Source organism: Chiloscyllium punctatum, chromosome 7, assembly GCF_047496795.1.
Source record: "Chiloscyllium punctatum isolate Juve2018m chromosome 7, sChiPun1.3, whole genome shotgun sequence".
NCBI lineage: Eukaryota > Metazoa > Chordata > Chondrichthyes > Orectolobiformes > Hemiscylliidae > Chiloscyllium > Chiloscyllium punctatum.
In genome coordinates, this window is record NC_092745.1 from 23508266 (window position 1) to 23528412 (window position 20147).

A 20147-nucleotide genomic window follows, 5' to 3' on the forward strand; every position below is an offset into this window, starting at 1 on the left:
CAAACTGCCTGGGCGGGGAAATGGAGCTCATGACCCTGAACATTCCCTCTCCCCTCCTGAGGGACACTTGATTTGGTTTTAAGTATTCACTCGTGGGAAGTGGGCTTCACCGGCTAGGCCAACATTTTTTACCCTATCCCTAGTTGCCCCGGAGAAGGTGGTGGGAAGCTGCCTTCTTGAATTGTTATAGTCCACAAGCTGTAAATTGACCCACAATGCTCTTGGGGAGGGAATGCCAGCATTTTGACCCAGCGAGAGTGAAGGAACAGTGATACATTTCCAAGTCAGGATGCTAAGCTTTTTTTGAAGGTAACTTGCAGCTCATAGTGTTACCGTGTATCTGCTGCTCTTGTTCTAAATGGACGTGGACGTGGGTTTGGAAGGGACCCATAAGGACTGCAAATGCTGTAAATCCGAGACGAAAATAGAAATTGCTGGAAAAGCTCAGCAGTTCTGGCAGCATCTGTGAAGAGAAATCAGTGTTAACATTTCGTGCTCTGATTTGTCTCCACAGATGCTGCCAGATCTGCTGAGCTTTTCGTGCAATTTCTATTTTCCCATATGGTTTTGGAAGGTGCTATCTGAGGATCTTTGGTGAGTTTCTGCTGAGCATCTTATCAATAATACACGCTGCTGCAATGGAGCAGTGGTGGGAGTGGATGCTTTGTGGATGTGATGCCAATCAAGGAGGCTGCTTGGCTCTGGATGGTAGCAAGCTTTCTGAGTGGATAAGAATGACATAGGATATGATAGACATAGACAGGAATGGATTAGAGGGATATGGGCCAAATGCAGGCAAATGAGACTCGTTCACTTCAGAAAACCTGGTCAGAATATTGAAGTTTGGCTTAAGGGTTTGTTTCTGTGCTGTATGACTCTGTAACACCATTATTCTATGAATGTTGTTGGAGCTGCATCCATCCAGGCGAGTGGGGAGTATTCGATCATACTCCTGACTTGGTTGACAGGCTTTGGGGGAATCAGGAAGTGAGTTACTCGATACAGTATTCCTCGCCTCTAACCTGATCATGTAATCACTGTGTTTCTGTGGTGAGTCCAGTTGAGTTTCTGGTCAATGGAACCTCAGAATGTTGATAGTGGGGATTCAGTGATGGTAATAGCATTGACTGTCAAGGGACGATGGCTAGATTGTTTCATATTGGTGATGGTCATTGGCTGGTATTTGCATGGCACTAATGGGAAATATTGCTTCTCAGATTAAATCGGATATTGTGCAGATATTTCTGCATTCGAACATGGACTGTTTCAGTATATGAGACGTTGAGATTGTGCACTCATTAGCAATGCTCCCCATTCATGATCATTGCCTTGTGTTGCAATATCTGTTTGGAGTCTGTCCTGTTTAGCACGGTGATAGTACCACACACCAAAATGGAGGGTATTCTCAATGTGAAGGTTAAACTTTGTTTCTACAAGGACTGTGTTATGGTCACTCTTACCAATACTGTCAAGGACAGATGCATCTACAGCCGTCAGTTTGGTGAGGATGGGGTCAAGTGTATTTTTCCATCTGTTTGGTTCCTTCACCACCAGCTGCAGAGCCAGTCCCTCAGCTGCATCCATTAGGAACCAACCAGCTCGATCAGTAATGCTGCTGCCGAGCCACTCTCAGTGGTGGACATTGAAACCCCCCCACCCAGAGTACATTCTGTGCTGTCACCACCCTCAGAGCTTCCTCCAAATGTTGTTCAACATGGAGGAGAGAATGATTCATCATCCGAGGGAGCAACATGTCTTGTAATCACCAGGAGGTTTCCTCACCCATGTTTAGGCTGGAGTCATGAGACTTCATGGGGACCAGAATCAACTTTGAGGCCTCTCAGGGTAACTCCCTACTGGCTGTAGACCATTGTGTCATCAGCTCTGCTTGGTTTGCCTTTCTGGTGGGACAGGACACATGCAGGGACAGTGATGGTGGTGTCTGGGACATTGTCTGGTAGGTATGGTTCTGTGAGTATGGCTGTGTCAAGCTGTTGCTTGACTAGTCTGAGAGACAGCTCTCCTGAATTTGGCACTTGCCCCCAGATGTCAGCAAGAAGGATGGAGCAGGTATGTCAATACCTTTTCTGTGTCTGCATTGATGCCTGTGGTCCGTCCTGTTTCATTTCTTTGTTAAGAGGTCGTCACAACTGAGAGTCTTGCTCGGCCATTTCACAGGGCAATAGAGAGTCAACCACATTGCTGGGGGACAGTGCCATGGATCGCAACATCACATTCTGACCTCCCCGACATTCCCATTCTGTATGTGGAAGGCTGAAGCCTGCCAGCAGGACATTCAACTGCAGGAGCTTTCACAGCCTCTGCACAATTTTGTCCGCACATTAATTCAACACAAACGTTGAATTCGCATCGCACCTTCAATATGCAAAACATTCCAAATGGTTCACAAAGTTACAGTAAGAGGGATGGGGGAGAGGGTGGACGAACATATGAACTAGGAGCAGGAGCAGGCAATTCAGCCCCTCAGGCCCACTTAACCATTTAATACAATCATGGCTGATCCCATTTCAGACTCAACTCCACTTTCCTGCTCACTCTCCATCATCCTTTAACCTATTTCTCATTAAATGTCTGCCCAATTCCTCCTTGATGTGAGACAGGGAAGGGACCACTCCATTTCAGACAGTTGGGCTTTATGGAGAGTGAGGAAGGAAGGTGGGAGAGGACATCAGGATGATGGAGTTAGGAGGTGGGATGAACAGTAATAAGGGTTTCTGTGTTCAGGGGGCTGAAGTAGTGCAGAGAGACAATGTTGTGGAGATAGAAAAGAGACCTATGTGTTGGAGAGGATGTACGGTTTGAAGCTCAGATACTGAAGGGTGCAGTGGCATGGAAGCCCATGTTTACTGGTCTCTATTGGAGGATCAGTGGGAACAGAATGCATGCCTACTGGTCTCTATTGTAAGGTTCAGGGGAAAGAAGGCCCTAGTTTACTGGTCTCTACTGAAGTGTCTTGTGAGATGGTGACCCATGTTTACTGGAGTCTATTGGAGCATCCAGTTGGCTGTGGGCCTGTGATTACTGGTGTCTATTGAAGGACCTAGTGTAATGGAGGTCGATGTGTACTGATATGTATTGGATGATCCAATGGTATGGAGATCCATATATACTGGTCTCTGCTGGACATTCAGTGGGGAGGAGACCTATATTTGCTGGTCTCCATTAGAGGGGCCAGTGGGTCATGGACATCATGGTGGGTGTGGGGCTCAGTCCCTTTCTGTTGTAATTGTGTGACGGTCCTGACCTCACCCCAGTAAAACACCCTGACCCAGAACCTGACTGTGGAAGGGGAAGGAGAGGAGAAGGGATTGGAACATATTGTGAATGGACAGGATGGGTCAGTGGGTCAGAGCCTGTCCTGCCCCCCCCCCCCCCCCCCCCCCCCCCCCCCGCTCACACTGATGGCCTGAGGATTTCCTCTCTCTGCTGGACCTTCATGGAATGAGGTTTGTGTCCAAACCAATCCCCAGTGAGAATAGGCCAACAGCACAGAACTGTCTTCATTTAACAAGAATCTGTCCATCATCTTGAGACAGGCTAATGCCTGGTCAATGTGGAAAATGGGGCCATACTCCAGGAGAAGACATGCTTCTGGGGTTAAGGGTTTACATCCATTGTTGTGGTTGTGTTTGCCGAGCTTGGAATTTGTGTTGCAGACATTTCGTCCCCTATCTAGGTGACATCCTCAGTGCTTGGGAGCCTCCTGTGAAGCGCTTCTGTGATGTTTCCTCCAGCATTTATAGTGATTTTATTTAGATTAGATTACTTACAGTGTGGAAACAGGCCCTTCGGCCCAACAAGTCCACACCGCCCCGACAAAGCGCAACCCACCCATACCCATACCCATACCCATACCCATACCCATACCCATACCCATACCCATACCCATACCCATACCCATACCCATACCCATACCCCTTACCTAACACTACGGGCAATTTAGCATGGCCAATTCACCTGACCTGCACATCTTTGGAATGTGGGAGGAAACCGGAGCACCCAGAGGAAACCCACGCAGACACGGGGAGATTGTGCAAACTCCACACAGAGAGTCGCCTGAGGCGGGAATTGAACCCGGGTCTCTGGCTCTGTGAGGCAGCAGTGCTAACCACTGTGCCACCGTGCCGCCCACCTCCAGTTGTCAGTTCCAGCTGTCCGCTGTAGTGGCTGGTATATTGGGTCCAGGTCGATGTGCTTATTGATTGAATCTCTGAATGAATGCCATGCCTCTAGGAATTCCCTGGCTGTTCTCTGTTTGGCTTGTACGATAATAGTAGTGTTGTCCCAGTCGAACATCCATTAGTGGGCCAGAGCAGAGGGAGATTTGCCCTGCAATTAACTGTCACCACCTGGGATACTGTGGGAAAGAGAGGGAAGAGACAGAATGAGTGTTGGAGGCACAGTGTGTGTGAGAGAGAGGGAGGTGTGTCTGCGATAGTGTCAGATGTGTAGAGGGAGCGAGAGAGATGCAGATGGAAGAATAGATGGTGAGGTTGAGGGAAATGGGGAAAGAAATAGGGTGTGAGATAATGTGACTAAGAGGGACGGACAGAGAGAGAGAGACCAGGTAGGTGGAGAGGAAGGATGGAGAAAGAAGAAGGAATAGATAAGAAACAAGAAAGGGAGGAAGTGAGGGAAACAGTGAGAGATGGAGAAAGAGATTATGAGACAGAATGAGAAAGTGTGAGTGAGTTGAAGAGAGTGATGATGGGATAGAGTACGAGAGAGAGAGAGAGAATGGGAGAGATTAGGAGTGCAAAAGAGATAGTTAGAGAAAGAGTTGACAGATGTGAGACAGAATGGGAAGTGAGAGAGTGATAAAAAGAGAGAGACAGCATCTGGTCACCACATTCTGGGAAGGAGGTGATTGTACTTGAGAGGGTGCAGAGATTTCCCAGAATGCTGCCTGGGCTGTGGGGTCTGAGAGATAAGGAAAGATTGGAAAAACTTAGGTTGTTTTCCTTGGAGCAGTGAAGGTTGAGAGGAGACCTGACAGAGGACTGTAAGATTATGAGGGGCACAGATAGATTCGACAGGAAGGCACTTTTTACATGGATAAAGGTGTCAGAAACTAGGGTCAAAAACTGAAGGTAACACAGACACAGAAACACAGAAACACAGAAATAGGAGTAGACCACTCAGCCCTTTGAGCCTGCTCTGTCTTTCAGTATGATCATGGGTGCTCCTCCATCTCAAAGACATTTTCCTGAATTCTCCCCATTCCATTCATGTTGTGAAAAGACAAAACAATAATCTTGAACATATTCAATTCTCTCTCCTCCATAGCTGTCAGGATCGTAGGGACAGAGTACAACAGGTTGACTACCCTCTGAGTGAAGAAATATTTCCTCATCTAAGTCATAAATGGTCAACCTTGTATCCCCCAAGACTAGGTCCCCTGGTTCCAGAATTCCCATCCAGGGGAAACCTCCTCCCTGCCCAGCCCTGTTAGAAATTTATAGATTTCAATCTGATCCCCTCTTATCTTTCTGAACTCGAGTGAGTCGAGGCTCAGTCGACTTAGAGAGTGAGAAGAGAGTTGAGGAGAAATGTTTTCACCCAGAGGGTGGTGGGAGTCTGGAACTCACTGCCTGAAAGGCTGGTTGAGTCTCAAACTCTCGTGACATTGCAGCTGTGTTCAGATATTCATTTGTGTTGCTGTAGCTTCCAGGCCTATGGATCAAGAGCGGGAAAATGGGATTAGTTTGTCAAGGTCTTTGTTGTCCAGCACAGACACAATGGGCCAAATGGTCTAATTGAGCAGAGTTCACATCAATGTCTCTCGAGGCTAGACAGACAGAGAGAGTGGGAGAATGGGGGAGACAGAGAGAGACAGAAGAGGAAGTGTGAGAGGCTGACGTGGCTCTCTCTGCCCAATGACACTTACATAATGAGGAACACCCAGTCAGACTCTCACAGGCTGCAGCTTTATAAAGCAGAGCCCAGTGAAGGGAGAGTTTATCAGGAACCAGGCACAGTGATAGGAGCACACACCATGATTTCACACATCCAGCTGATCTGGCCCCTGGCACTCTGTGTCGCAGGTACAAATCTCTCTCCTTCCACCTTGAATCTTTAGATGCTCTCCATTTCACTCCAATTCCACTGACTTGTGATTGAAGGGAAAATGCTGAAACTAGAGGAATGCTCAATGTCTCCAACAATCTCTCATTTGACCGGCTCTTTCTGTGACAGTTCTGACTTCACTGTGTTTCTCTCTGACCCCTCAGGTATCAGTGGGGACATCACCGTGTCTCAGTCTCCCCCAGTGCTGTCAGTCGGACTGGGCCAAACCGCAACCATCACCTGTATGGCCAGTCAACGCATCAGCAGCTACCTTGCTTGGTACCAGCAGCGAGAAGATCAGAAACCCTCTCTCCTGATCTATGGTGCAACAACTCGATTCACAGGAGTTTCCAATCGATTCACCGGCAGTGGATCAGGGACCAGTTTCACCCTGACAATCAGCAACTTTCAGAATGAGGATGTCGCTGACTATTACTGTCAGCAGTATTACAGCTGGTCTTCACGGTGACACAGAGCCGTACAAAAACCTCAATACACACAACACCACCTCCTGTACTGACACATTCACAATTATATGTTATACATAATAATAGACTCACAGCCCTACCTCTGTCACTGATACAAACACAGTAATATATAAATGAAACTGAACAAATTACCCCCTGCTGGGATTGTCACTGTCCTCTACACACTCCAGTCCCTGTGGTGTCCACTGCTCACTGAAGGCCTCAAGTTTCCCTCTTACACTCCATGGCCTCGTGTGAAGAATGGCTGCAAGATTTAAGATCGAAAAATAAATTTAACAAACTTCCCGAGCCCAGCTGGACACATCTCAGAGAGAGAAACAGAGTGAGAGAAACAGAGAGGAAGAAAGACATGAATGAGGGAGAGACAGGGAGAGGTTGACAGTGACAGAGGGAAGCAGAGAGCAGAGGTTTTTGTACAGCCTCTGCACTGGGAGCTCTCACTGTGGGACACGATCGGTCCAGGAACCAAGCTCAGCATGAGTCAGTAAACCTCAATCCTCCGTTATTAACCCTGTCAACACTGAAACACAATTTCTAAAACAAAAATGCTGAATTGTTGAAGGTGTTAGTGAGAAGCTGCAGTAAATGAAATAGTTGATTGAGGAGCACTGTGTCTAATAGTGTGTCCAACTGTATTTTTTCCGTTCCATTACCCCCTTTAAGCAGCAAGATATAAGTCACTAAGTTTTATTCACTGTGTGGAGGAGCTCTGACCATTTTCAGCCTGTCGTGCCATTCCTGTAGCATGGAGTGAAATCAGTGAGTAGCCTCCTGTCAGTCTCAGTGTGATGGACACGGGCAGACTTTGATGTGAGCTCTGGCTCCCTGTCCCAGTCTCTGATCTCACTGACCTCAGTAGCAGCAGCAGCACAGTGAGACACCGAGCTCCCACCTTCCCCAGCTTTAACTCTGCTCGATCGCACAATCCTGATGCTGCAGGGAAAATTGCACCAGTTCATTCATCCTCTCCCTATCGTTCAAACCCTGCAATTCCGAGCAAAATCTTTGTAAATCTTTTTCTGCACCTTTTAAAAGTTTAACAACATCCTTCCTATCACAGAATGAACGGAATTGTTCACATTATTCCCAAAGTGGCCTCACCAATCTCCTGTACAGCTGCAACATGATGTCCCAACTCCTGTACTCAGTACAGTGACCAATAAAGGCAAATGTTCCCAACACCTCCATCGCCCTGTCTCCCTGTGATCCAGTTTTAAGGAATAATGCGGCTTACCCTTACCTTCACCTTCACCTTCACCCCTCACCCCTTGGTCAATTTATTCAGCAACACTCCACAGGGCCCTACCATTAACTGTGTAACTCCTGCCCTGATTTGCCTTTCCAAAATGCAACATCTCACATTTATCTAAACTGAACTCCATTTCCCACTCCTCTGTCCATTGCCCCATCTGATCAAGGTCCCACTGTACCCTGAGATAATCTTCTTCAATATCCACTGAACACCAACTTTGGTGTCATTTACAAACTTATGTTAACTCCTAAATTCACAGTGAAATCATTTATTTAAATAACAAAAGCAGTGGACCCAGCACCACTCCTTGCGGCAGACAGCTATTCACAGATCTCCAATCTGAAAATCAACACTTTACCACCAATCCCTCTCTCCTATCTTCAAGTTTACCCAAATATCTAGCTCCCCCTGGATCCCATGTGGTCGAACCTGACTAACCAGTCTATCATGTGAAACCTTGTCAAAACTTTTACTGAAGTCCATACAGACAGTGTCTACTGTTCTGCCTTCGTCAATCTTCTGTGTCACCTCCTCAATTAAATCAGGGAGACACAATTTCCCATGCACAAAACCACATTGATTATCCAAATGGATGTAAATCCTGTCCCTCAGAATCCACTCCAACATCTTACCCAGCACTGACATCATGCTCGCTTGTCTATAGTTCCCTGGCTTTTCTTTATAGCCATTCTGAAATAATGGTACAACATTAGCAAACCTCTCTGGTTCTCCAACATCTTACCTGTAGCTGTCGATGATAAACATATCTCAGCAAAGGGCCCAGCAATCTCTTCCCTCATTTCCCACAATGTTCTGGGATACACCTGATCAGGTCCTCGAGATTTACCTACCTTTATATGTTTTAAGAACTTTTGCATCTCCTCATTTGTATTGTGGACTTTTTGAAAGCATCACTTTTTTTTTACAAATTCCCTCGCATTCATGTCCTTCTCCACAATTAATACTGACCTGAAATATTTGTTTCGGATCTTACCCATCTCCTGTGTCTTACCAAAATACAGCACTCATATTTATCTGAATTAAACTCCATCTGCCATTCCTCAGCCCACTGGCCCAGTTGGTCAATAGCCCATTGTACTCTTAGACAGCCTTCTTCACTGGCCACGATGCCACCTGAAAATTCACCTGAACACAGTCTCACACCTCTGGCCCCTCTCTGCCCGTTACATTGCTACTACCTCAGTCTAAATTCAGAAATTAAAGACCCCTTCCCCGCATTTATAACGACTCGATCATATTTGCAGGTTTCTGTAAATTCCTTGCATTTGTATTCCTCCACATCGTTCCCACTGGGTGGTGACTTATTGACTGCACTGAGAATTCTGTGGACCTTGGTGTTCCTCTCTGATATTCTCCCTGGCTCCCACAGCCCTGCCAAGTTAGTTTGAACCCTCTCTAACAGCACCAGTAAATCACCCCCAAAGGAACTCAGTCCCAGCTCGTTTCAGGAGCAACACTGTCTGGTCTCTCCAGGTCCCATCTCCCCCAGACCCAGTCTCAATGGCACAAAAATCTAAATCCCTCCCTCCTGGACCCTCTCTCCAGCCCCACAGTCACCTGTGTTAACCTGCTGTTTGTCTTCTCACTTGCATGGGGTAATGGGAGTAATCTGAAGATTCCTACCTTTTAGCTCCTGCTCCTAATTTCCACCCGAGCTCCCTACATTCTGACTGGAGGACCACATCCCTTTGCTCCCTGCTGTCACTGGGACCGATGTGGACCACGACTGCTGCCTGTTCCCCCTCTCCCCTCAGGCTGCTCTGCAGATGGTCAGTTACATCCTTGTTTCTGGCACCAGGGAGACAACACACCATCCTGGATTCCCATCTGCAGCTGCAGAAACGCCTATCGATTGCCCTCACTCTCAAATCTCCTCTCCTCTCACTCTTCCAGTCTTCTTGTGTCCCCCTGTACAGCTGACCCACGCGTGCTGCCAGGGACTTGGCTCTGGCTGCACTCCCCAGATTAACCATCATTCTCATTAGGATTCTGAACTGAATCCTAGTTGGAGAGTGGGAGGCACTCAGGGGATTCCTGTACTAGCTGCTTTGTCCTTTTGGACTGTCTGCTGCTCCCCCATTCCCTCTGTCCCTGCATACCCTGAAGCTGCAGAGTGACCACATCTAGAAACGTGCTCTCCACGGAACTCTCAGCCTCACGGACTCTCCGCACTGACACCAGCTGCTGCTCAAGCTCCGAAACCCGGAGTTGCAACTGCTGTCACTGACCACACTTCCTGTAATCATGGTATTCCAGGAAGAGCAAAGTATCCTGAAATTCCCACATGGACGCACACCCTCTCCACTCTTTGGTCATCTCTTTGCAAAGTTCTGATGATAAACAGCTCCAGCAGAGCTCACAGTCCAGTGGGTTCAGTGTTCCAGTGTTTTGGGGAAACTCTCCAGAAGACTTTAAGAAATAGGAGCAGACATCAGCCATTCAGCCCATTGAATTTGCTCTGCCATTTGATCTTGGCAGATATGCTTCTCACCCCCATTCTCCTGCATACTCCAAAGGAACGTTTGAACCCCTTAATAATCACAAACCTGTCTATCTCTGTCTTAAATACACTCAGTGACTTGTCCTCCACTGCCCTCTGTAACAATGTGTTCCACAGATTCGCCACCCTCTGGCTGAAGAAATTCCTCCTCATCTCAGCTCTAAAGGGTCGGCCCTTCATTCTGAGGCCGCACCTTCGTTACTGAGTCTCTCCTCTTATTGGAAAAACCGTCTCTGCATCCACTCTATCCAGGCCTATCAGTGTCCTGTAAATTTGAATAAGATTCCTCCTCATCCTTCTAAACTCCATCGAGTACAGACCCAGAGTCCTCAACCACGCCTCATATGACAAGCCCTTCACACCCAGGATCATTCTTGTAAACCCCTCCAATGCCAGCACATTGTTTCTTATAATTTGGGTCCCAAATCTGTTCGCAATATTCCAAATTCAGTCTGACCAGAGCCTTACACAGCCTCAGCAGTACGTCTCTGGTCTTGTATTCTGGCCCTATTGAAATGAATGCTAACATTTCATTTGCTTTCCCAAGCACAAACTGGACCTGCCTGTTCACCTGAAGAGAAACCTGAATGAAGTTTGTGCTTTAGATTTTCAAAGGCTTTCCTCATTTAGAAAACAGTCTTTGCATCTCTTCTTCCTACCAAAGTCATAACCATACACTATAACACATTGTATTCTATCTGCCACTTCATTGCCCACTCTCTGAGCCTATCCAGGACCTTTTACAGCCTTCCCACTTCCTCAACACTACCTGTCCCTCCACCTATCTCATGTCGTCTGCAAACGTAGCAACAATGTCTTCACTTCCTTCATCCAGATTGTTCATGTATAACGTGAATAGTTAAGGTCCCAACATTGACACATGCAGAATTCTACTCGTCACCAGCTGCCATCTTTCCTCATTCTCTGCTTTATGCCAACCTGTCCGTCCACAGTCCATGCCAGTACATTGCCCCTAACACTATGGACTCTTAATTTATGTCAAAGGCCTTCTGGAAATTCCAAATAGATTACTTCCTCAGTCTCTCCTTTGGCTAACTGGCTCATTGTCTCCTCAAAGTATTCTAACAGATTTGCCAGGCAGGACCTCCCCTTGATGAAGCCATGTTGACTCAGCCCTATTTTCCCATTGCACTTCCAAGTCCTCTGCAACTTCATCCTTCAATTGAAGTCTAAAACCTTACCAACAATAGTCCACGCTAACTGGCCTATAATTTCCCGTCTTCCAACTCCGTCCCTTCTGAATCAGGGCTGTTATGGGAGCCATTTTCTATTTCCTTGCCCCCACCAAATTCCTCCCCACCCCACCGTCACACCCCGACTCCATTGATTCCTGAAAGATCATCACTAATGCCTCCACACTCTCCTCAGCGATCTCCTTCAGGACACACTGATGAAATTTATCCAGTCTGGGTGAGTTATCCACATTCAGACCTTCCAGCTTCCCCAGTACTTCCTCCTTAGTGATGTCCACTACACTCCCCTCTGCCCCTGACAGTCTTGAAGTACTGTTATGCTGCTTGTATTTTCCATGGTGCAGTCTGATACAAAGTATCTATTCAATTCCTTTGCTATTTCTATTATTCTTTCTCCAACCTCATTTTCCAGTGATTCAATGTGTATTTTTGCCTCCCTCTTCCTTTTTATATATCTTATAAAATTCTGACAATCTTTTTTTGTATTCCTGGCACACTCACTCCCCCCCTCCCCCCCTCGACTCCCCATTTCACCTTCCCCATCCTTAATGCTTTTATCGTTGTCCTCTACAGGTTTTTCAAGACTTCCGAACCTTCTGGCATCCCACTATTCTCCACCATATTGTATGCTCTTTTTTTGCTTTTATGCTGTCCTTGACCTCCCTCATCAGCCATAGTTGCCTTGTTCTCCCTTTAGTCTGTTTCATCTTTTTTGGGATGAGTTCCTGCTGTGCTTCCTGAATTACCCCCAGAAACTCTGCTGTTTGCTGCCCCAATCGTACATGCTCGGCTCCCCTTCCAATCAACTGTGGCCATCTCCTTCCTCATGCCTTTGCAGTTACCTTTACTCAACTGAAATATAGTTCCATCTGATTGCAGCTTCTCCCTCTCAAACTATAGGGGGAATTCTATCATATTGTGGTCATTTATCCACAGGGATACTTTCACCTTAAACTCACAAATCAGGTTTGCCTCATTAGACATCACTGAATTCAGACCTGCCTGTTCCATCATGGCTCAACCACAAGTTGCTCCAAAAACCATCTCATAGACATTCCATGAAATCCTTTTCTTGAGACGTGCTACCCAGTCCACCTATCCATTGAAGTCTGCCCTGACATTTTGTATACGGCTTCTCTGTCTCCTGATTGATTTCCTTCCCCACACCCTAATTACTGCTTGGAGATCTGGACATAACTTGCATCAGATTCTTTATTTCTTGCGGTTCCTCAACTCTACCCACACAGATTCTACACCTTCTGACTTTCTATCACTTCTTGCTATTGATTGAATTTTATTTCTTACCTACAAGGCAACACTTGCCCCTCTGCCCATCTGCCTGTCCTTTTGATAGGACATGTATCCTTGGATATTTAGTTCCCAGCCCGGATCCCCTTACAGCCATGTCTCTGTGATACCCACAACATTGTACCTGCCAGTTTCAATCTGCACTACAAGCTCATTGTGTATACTGTGTGCATTAAAGTACAACACCCTCAGTCCTGCATTGACTGCACTCCTTCCCATCATTGTTCTCTTACCTGCTGTGCTTTAATTCGACTCCTGATCTTTTCCACACTCTCTGTCTTTTTACATCTTCTAGAAGATTAAATAATCTCCCCTGAGCCCTCCTCCACTTTAACTCGTTTAAATTCCTTGGAAACTCAATTTACCTGGATTTGTGGCATCACTTTGTCTACCTTACTCGGAATGCTTCGTGCATTATGTTACAAACTCTTTAAGTTTGTTCTATTATTGATTTTCTTTGGTTCTTTGGTTCCTTTGATTTTGAAATTTCTGTCCCTACCTTTTATTTTCTGGTAACAATCAATCCCATCACTAACCAGCAATCGTACCTTCTTCTTCACCTCCTGTTTTCTCATTTTCCATCAAACTGAACCAAATTACTTTCGCTTTGGGTTACCTTTAGGCATGGTGGCTCAGTGGGTAGCACTGCTACCTCACAGCATCAAGGACCTGGTTTCAATTCCCGTCCTTGGGAAACTGTCTGTGTGGTGTTTGCACATTCTGCCTGTGTCTGTGTGGGTTTCCCCCAGGTGCAGGTCAGATGAATTGGCCATTCTAAATTGCCTACAGTGTTAGGTGAAATAGTCAGGAGTAAATGTATGGAATGTTTCCGTGTGGGCTGCTGTTCGGAGGGGTTGGTGTCGACTTGTCAGGCTGAACTGCCTGTTTCCATGCTGGAGCGAATCTAATCAGGCCAAAGTTTATCATTAATCCAACATCATTAATGCTGTTTGATCTCAGTGCTTCTACTTGGATCTTGCTGTGTAGAAACAGGCTACCATGTTCCTGACATTGCAACAGTGTCGCTTGTCAAACAAAACTGTCTGTAAATGTCTTTGGAAGACCCTGAAAAGTTAAGGGCTGGATTGATGCCCATATACCTCTAAACTCTTCCTATTTACATAAGCATGCCTTTTAATTGTTGTAATTGTACCAGCCTTCACCACATTTTCTGGCAGCTCATTCCATACATTTAACACCCTCTGAATGAAAACGTTGCCCCTTCGGTCCCTTTTAAATCTTTCCCCTGTCACCTTCAACCTCTGCCCTCCAGTTCTGGACTCCCCCAGTCTGGAGAAAAGATCTTTTCTATTCACCCTATCTATGCCCCTCATGGTTTTATAAACCTCTATACGGTCACCCATCAACCTGCAATGATCCAGGGAAAACAGCCTCAGCATATTCAGCCTCTCCCTTTTATGCAAACCCTCCAACCTTAACAACATCATTGTAAATCTTTTCTGAACCATTTTAAGATTTCCAACATTTTTCCTCCAGCAGGGAGATCAGAATTGCACACAGCATTCCAAAGTGGCCGAACCGATGTCCTGTACAGCCGCAACAGCTCCCAACTCCAATATAAAATGCACTGACCAATAAAGGAAAGCAAACCAAATGACTTCGTCACCTACCTACCTACCTGCAACTCCACTTTCAGGGAACTTTTCTTCGTTTTTTGGATGAACTGGAAGTCTTTCAGTTGTGAAAGACGCCATTCCATGGCACTGTTGGATGAAGTGCAGCCAGTTCCCCTGGTGTCCCTGATCAATATTTATCCCTCAGGCAAAATCACTAAAAATCTATTTCGATGCTAATTATCATACTGAGTTTGGGATCTCACTGTGCACATTCTGCTGGAAAGAGCCATTGGGACATCCTGAGTTGGGGACAGGTGCTACACAAATGCAAGTTTTTCTTTTGGGTTGAAGTCTCCTGATCTGGGTCCTCATCCATTGTCTGCGCACTCTCACCTTCCAAGGGTCATGGGGTCATTAGGAGCAGTGACCCTGTCTGACCCCAGGACATTGAGACTCTTTTCAGCCTCACCCTTGACCCTCAGCCCAGCAGTGTGCAGCAAGGTTCGAAATGTAATCTAGAACATTCTAGACAGACACCCCAATGTGACTTCTTCCTGAAATGTTTGGATCCAAGTCTGCTCCAATGTTCTCAGATAAATTTCTCCTGATCTGTGGGTGATCGGAGGTTTGTTAAAGAGGGATCGAGCTCCATCCCACTTTCCAGCTCTTGCTCCATAACTCTGGAGGTTTCACTGTTTCAAATGAATATCCAAGTATTTTTTCAATGTGATGAGGGTTTCTGCCTCTCCCACCCTTTCAGACAGTGAGTCCCACATCCCACCAGCATCTGGGTGAAAACAAATACCCTCAACTCCCCTCTAACCCTGCCCCCAACCGATTTCAATCTCTCCCCATGGTTGTTGCCCTCTGTGCTGGTGGAAATCAGTCCTTCCTACCCACTCTGTCCAGGCCCCTCATCATTTTACACAACATAATCAAATCTCCCCTCAGCCACCTCTGTTCCAAAGAAAACACTCCCAGCCAAACCAATCATTACTCAAAGCTCAAAGTCCCCATTCTAATCAAATTCCTCTGTCCCCATCTCTAATGGAATGTGACCATAACCGTACACTGTTCTCTCACTGTGCTGTAACTGGGGTTTTAAACAGCTCCAGAATAAACAAACTTCTTGCTTTCACAGTCAACCAATAATGAGATAAGGGAGGTGATGGTCTAATGGTATTATTGCTGAGCTGTTAATCCAGAGATCCAGATAATGTTCTGGGGCCCAGGGTTAGAATCCAGCAGATGGTGGCATTTAAATTCAATCAAAAAAATCTGCAATTTAGAGTCTAATGATGACCATGAAACCATTGTTGATTGTCAGGAAAATTCATCTGATTCCTTAATGTCCTTTCGGGAAAGAAACTTCCATCCTTACCATGTGACCCCAGACCCACAGCAATGTGGTTGACTCTAAACTGCCCTCTGGGTGATTAGCGATGGGTAATACATGCTGCTGATCCAGCAATGCCCTCATTCCATCAAGGGAAAATGATAAACAGTTTATCCCATGTGTCTTCTTATCACCTACAATTTCCCAGAGGATATCTCAATGTGACAATACTCCTTCCCTCAGCGTCATCATCAATGGTCGATCTGAGATAGTCACCTCCCTGGCCGTTTGCACAACGTGTTATTGAAAGAAAGACTGACACAAACATTCAATGAGGAGTTCGGAGAACATCACTTTTGCCGATGTGACTGTCCCAGATTATACAAAGACTGAAGTCCCCAAAATGATCACAGTGCCTTTGCATTACACAGGAATCCATTGGAATGTGTAACAGGGTTGAGCAATGAAATGCTGTTAGGCCGCCTCTAAACTGTTCTCCTGCTTGTGCTTTTGTCATGTATTACCCAGAATCGGCATTCAGGCTGATTCAGCTTCATCATCTGAGGCCAAATGCTTTCTCTGTAATGCCTTTGTTACCTATTACTGTCAGGGTTACCCATCCTGCACTCCCTGACACCCCTCAAGGAGGTGTACAATAAAATATTCATGTTCCACCTATTGTTCACCGTGTCACCACTAAATCTCATTTATCTCTGTGCCTCAGTCCATCCACCTTATTGCAGAGACTTTATCCAGTCCAAAAAAGAACATTACGATTGATTCTTTCCACAATTTCTTGTCACAGTCCAATTCACTGATGTACAGTTTCAGTTAAACTCTGTCTCTTCCTGTTCCATTCTGCTTGTCTTCAGCTACATTGCCATTTCTCTTTGGATTTGGAAAGCTCCTTTAAACTGAACCCTGGCCCTGCATCCTCTCTGTCAGTTTAAAGTCCTGCCCATAAGATTACCGACATGATTGGCCAGGACACTGCTCCCGGCAGTGTTGTGTTTAATTCACTCATGGGATGTTGCTGTTTCTGGCTGGCCAGCATCGCATGCCCACCCCGAGCTTCCCTTGAGCTGAGTGCCTTGCTGGATCATTACAGAGAGCAGTTCAGAATCAACCCCATCGCTCTGGGTCTGGATCATGTGTAGACCAGACCCACTGTCTATAATAGATTTCCTTCCTAAAAGGATATTAAGCAGTTCGATGGGATATACTGGACCCCAGCATTAACATCTGGATGAACAGTCTAGTGAGAATCGCACGAGGCCATCACCTGTCCCACTCGTAGCTCACCTGTCACTGAGTACTGATCCCCGTGCACCATGAATCACAACCCTTTCATTATGACCATTGTGTGATCCTGATACCTTCCTGCACTCTGGTGATATCACTCAGTATCTCTCCATGTGGTATCCCTCACTGTGTGGGTCTAATTGCTGCCTCTGTCAGCGTCTCTCACACTTGCAGCTACTCCAGATCCTGAGCCAATGGAATTCCTCATTCCAGAGAGACGCAGCAGCACAGGCCAGGGATGGAGACTGGGATTTTCCAGATCTCTGTGGGACTCAGGGCCATTCTATATGTGTGACCCTGACTGCATCAGTCTAATTTCCCATTCTGTCTGTTTCTCTGTCTCCTGTAGGTAATCAGGATGTTCCTGTCTCAGCCGAATTCCTAACTCTTGTCTCGTCCATAACCACATCAAATACGCTTGGTCAGCCAGAGAGAGATGGAGAGTGAGATCTGGAGCCTTCAGTAAATCCTGCAGTCGGTAAGATCACTCACAGTCAACAGCACAGGGAGGGCTTAGTGACCTTCTGTATTTAGACCCGAAAGACAGGACATAGACACAGAGCTGGGCAAGGAACAGCTACATTCTAGGCTTCATTCACATCATCTTGTGAGGGACCTGCTTTCACCTCTTCTGTACTGGTCCTCCCTGAGACATCTCTCTCTGACTTTCCCTCTCCCCCTCTCTCTCACCCCTCACTCTCATTCTCTCTTTCTCACCCTCTCTTTCTCTCTCACCCCCTCACTCACTCTCCACCTAAATTTTCTCTCTCTCTCACCCGTCTTCTCTCTCCCTCGCGTCCCTCTCTCTCTCTCTCATCCCTCTGTCACTGGATCGCCCTCTGTCTCTCCCTATCACGCTCTGCCTCCTCGCTATCTATCTTTCTCTCTCTCTCACTCTCTCTCTCTCTTGTCCCCTTCTCGTACGCTGTCTCGCTCTCAGACTCTCTGTCTCATTTCCGCCCCCTCCCTCCTGCTCATTTGCACCTCTCTGTCTCTTCCCCCACCCCTTGCCCCCCTCTCTCTCTCTCGCCCCTCTCTCGCTCGCTCGCCCCACTCTCTCACCCCTCTCTTTCACCCCCTCCCACTCTCAACCCATCTCTCTCTCACCCTCTCCCTCTCCCCACCTCTCACTCTCTTCCCCTCTCTCTCTGCCCCTATAGTGCTCTCTTCCCCTCTCTCACTCCACCTCTCTCACTCACCCCTCTCTCCCCGTCTCTCCCCCTCTCTCACCCCCTTTCTCTCACCGCCTCTCTCATTCCACCACTCACCCTCTCCCCTTTCTCTCCCTCCTCTCTCTCTCCCTCCTCTCTCTCTCCCCTCTCTCACCACCTTTCTCTCACCCCCTCACTCTCAACCCCCTCCCCCCCTCTCCCCTCTCTCTCTCCCTCTCTCCCCATCCCTCTCCATCCCCTTCCCTCCCCTTTCTCTCTCACCCCTCTCTCTCGCCTCTCTCTCACCCCCTTTTTCTCCCCCTCTCTCACCCCTCTCTACCCCCTATCTCTCTCACACCCCTCTCTCTCCCTCTCTCATCCCCTTCCCCACCCCTCTCTCCCCACTCTCTCTGGCCTCTCTCACTCCTTTCTCTCCCCCTCTCTCTCCCCCCCTCTCACCCCCCTCTCTCCCCCTCTCCCCACTCTCTGCCCCACTATCTCCCCCACTCTCACTCCCCCACTCTCGCTCAGCCCCTCTCTTCTTTCTCACCCGCTCTCTCTCCCACCCCGATCTCTCTCATCCCCCTCTCGCTATCACCCTCTCACCGCTCACTCTCTTTCCACTCACTCTCTCTTACCCCCTCTCTCACCCCCTCTCTCACGCCTCTCTCTCACCTTCTGTCTCTCACTCTGTCTCTCTCTCACCCCTCTCTTTCTCACCCGCTCTCTCTTCCACTCCGATCTCTCCCTCACCCTTCTCTCTCCCTCACCCTCTCTCTCTATCACCCTTCTCTCTCTCTTTCCCCTCTCTCTCTCACACCTCTCTCTCACCCCTTCTCTCACAACCCTCTCTCACCCCTTCTCTCTCAGCCCTCTCTCTCTCTCAGCTCTCCTCTCTTTCCCCAGTCTCTCCCACCCTGATCTCTCTCACACACCCTCTCTCTCACCCTCTCCCTCTCTCAACCTCCCTCTCTTACCTCTCTCTCTCACACACCACTCTCTGTCACCTGCTCTCTCTCACCCCTTCTCTCTCTCATCCCCTCTCTCACCCACTCTCTCTCAGCCCTCTCTCTCAGCCCCCTCTCAAACTCTCCCCTTTCTCTCCCAACCTGATCTCTCTCACTCCACTCTCTCTTTCACCTCTCTCTCCCTTACCCCCCTCTCTCTCTCACACACCTCTCTCACACCCCCTCTCTCTCAGGCCCTCTCTCTCACCCTCTCTCTCTTTCACCCCTCTCTCTCTCTTACATCTCTCTCTCACCCCATCTCTCTCTTACCCCTCTCTTTCACCCTCTCTCTCAGCCTGTCTCTCTGTCATCCCCTGTCTCTTTCTCACCCGCTCTCTTCCACTCCGAATTCTCTCACACCCCCTCTCTCTCTCACCCCTCACTCTCTCACCCCTCTCTCTCTCACCCCTCTCTCTCACCCCCTCTCTTTCACCCTCTCTCTCTCTCTCAGCCTCTCTCTCTCTCTCACCCCCTGTCTCTTTCACACACGCTCTCTCTTCCAACCCGATCTCTCTCACATCCGCGCTCTCCCTCACCCTCTCTCTCTCTCACCGCTCTCTCTCTCTCCCCCTTCTCTCTCTTACCCATCTCTCTCTCACACACTTCTCTCTCATCCCTTTCTTTCGCAGCCCCTCTCTCTCAGCCCATCTTTCTTTCCAGTCTCTCCCACCCTGATCTCTCTCTCAGCCCCTTTCACTCTCACCCTCTCTCTCGCATCCCACTCTCTCTGATTCCTCTCTCTCCCACCCTCTCTCTCTCACACACCTCTCTCTCACCCTCTCTCTCTTTCACCCCTCTCTCTCTCACCCTTCTCTCTCTCAGCCTCTCTCTCTCTCACACCTTCTTTCTCACCCTCTCTTTCGCAGCCCCTCTCTCTCTCAGCCCCCCTCTCTCCCCAGTCTCT

General features: G+C 47.6%; 2 gene segments (V, D, J or C); one reads left to right on the plus strand and one right to left on the minus strand.

The window, feature by feature from the left end:
* Positions 1-1584, minus strand: part of LOC140479524 (immunoglobulin kappa variable 3-15-like) — a 39115-nt gene extending 37531 nt beyond the window's left edge. Inside the window, 1 exon segment of the V gene segment in view lies at positions 1461-1584. Coding sequence covers positions 1461-1584 — 124 coding nt within the window.
* Positions 1585-1811: 227 nt separating this feature from the next.
* Positions 1812-6556, plus strand: LOC140479525 (immunoglobulin kappa variable 3-15-like). The segment is given in 2 exon segments: positions 1812-1845; positions 6252-6556. Coding segments are annotated over 2 exon segments (339 nt in total).
* Positions 6557-20147: the final 13591 nt, after the last annotated feature.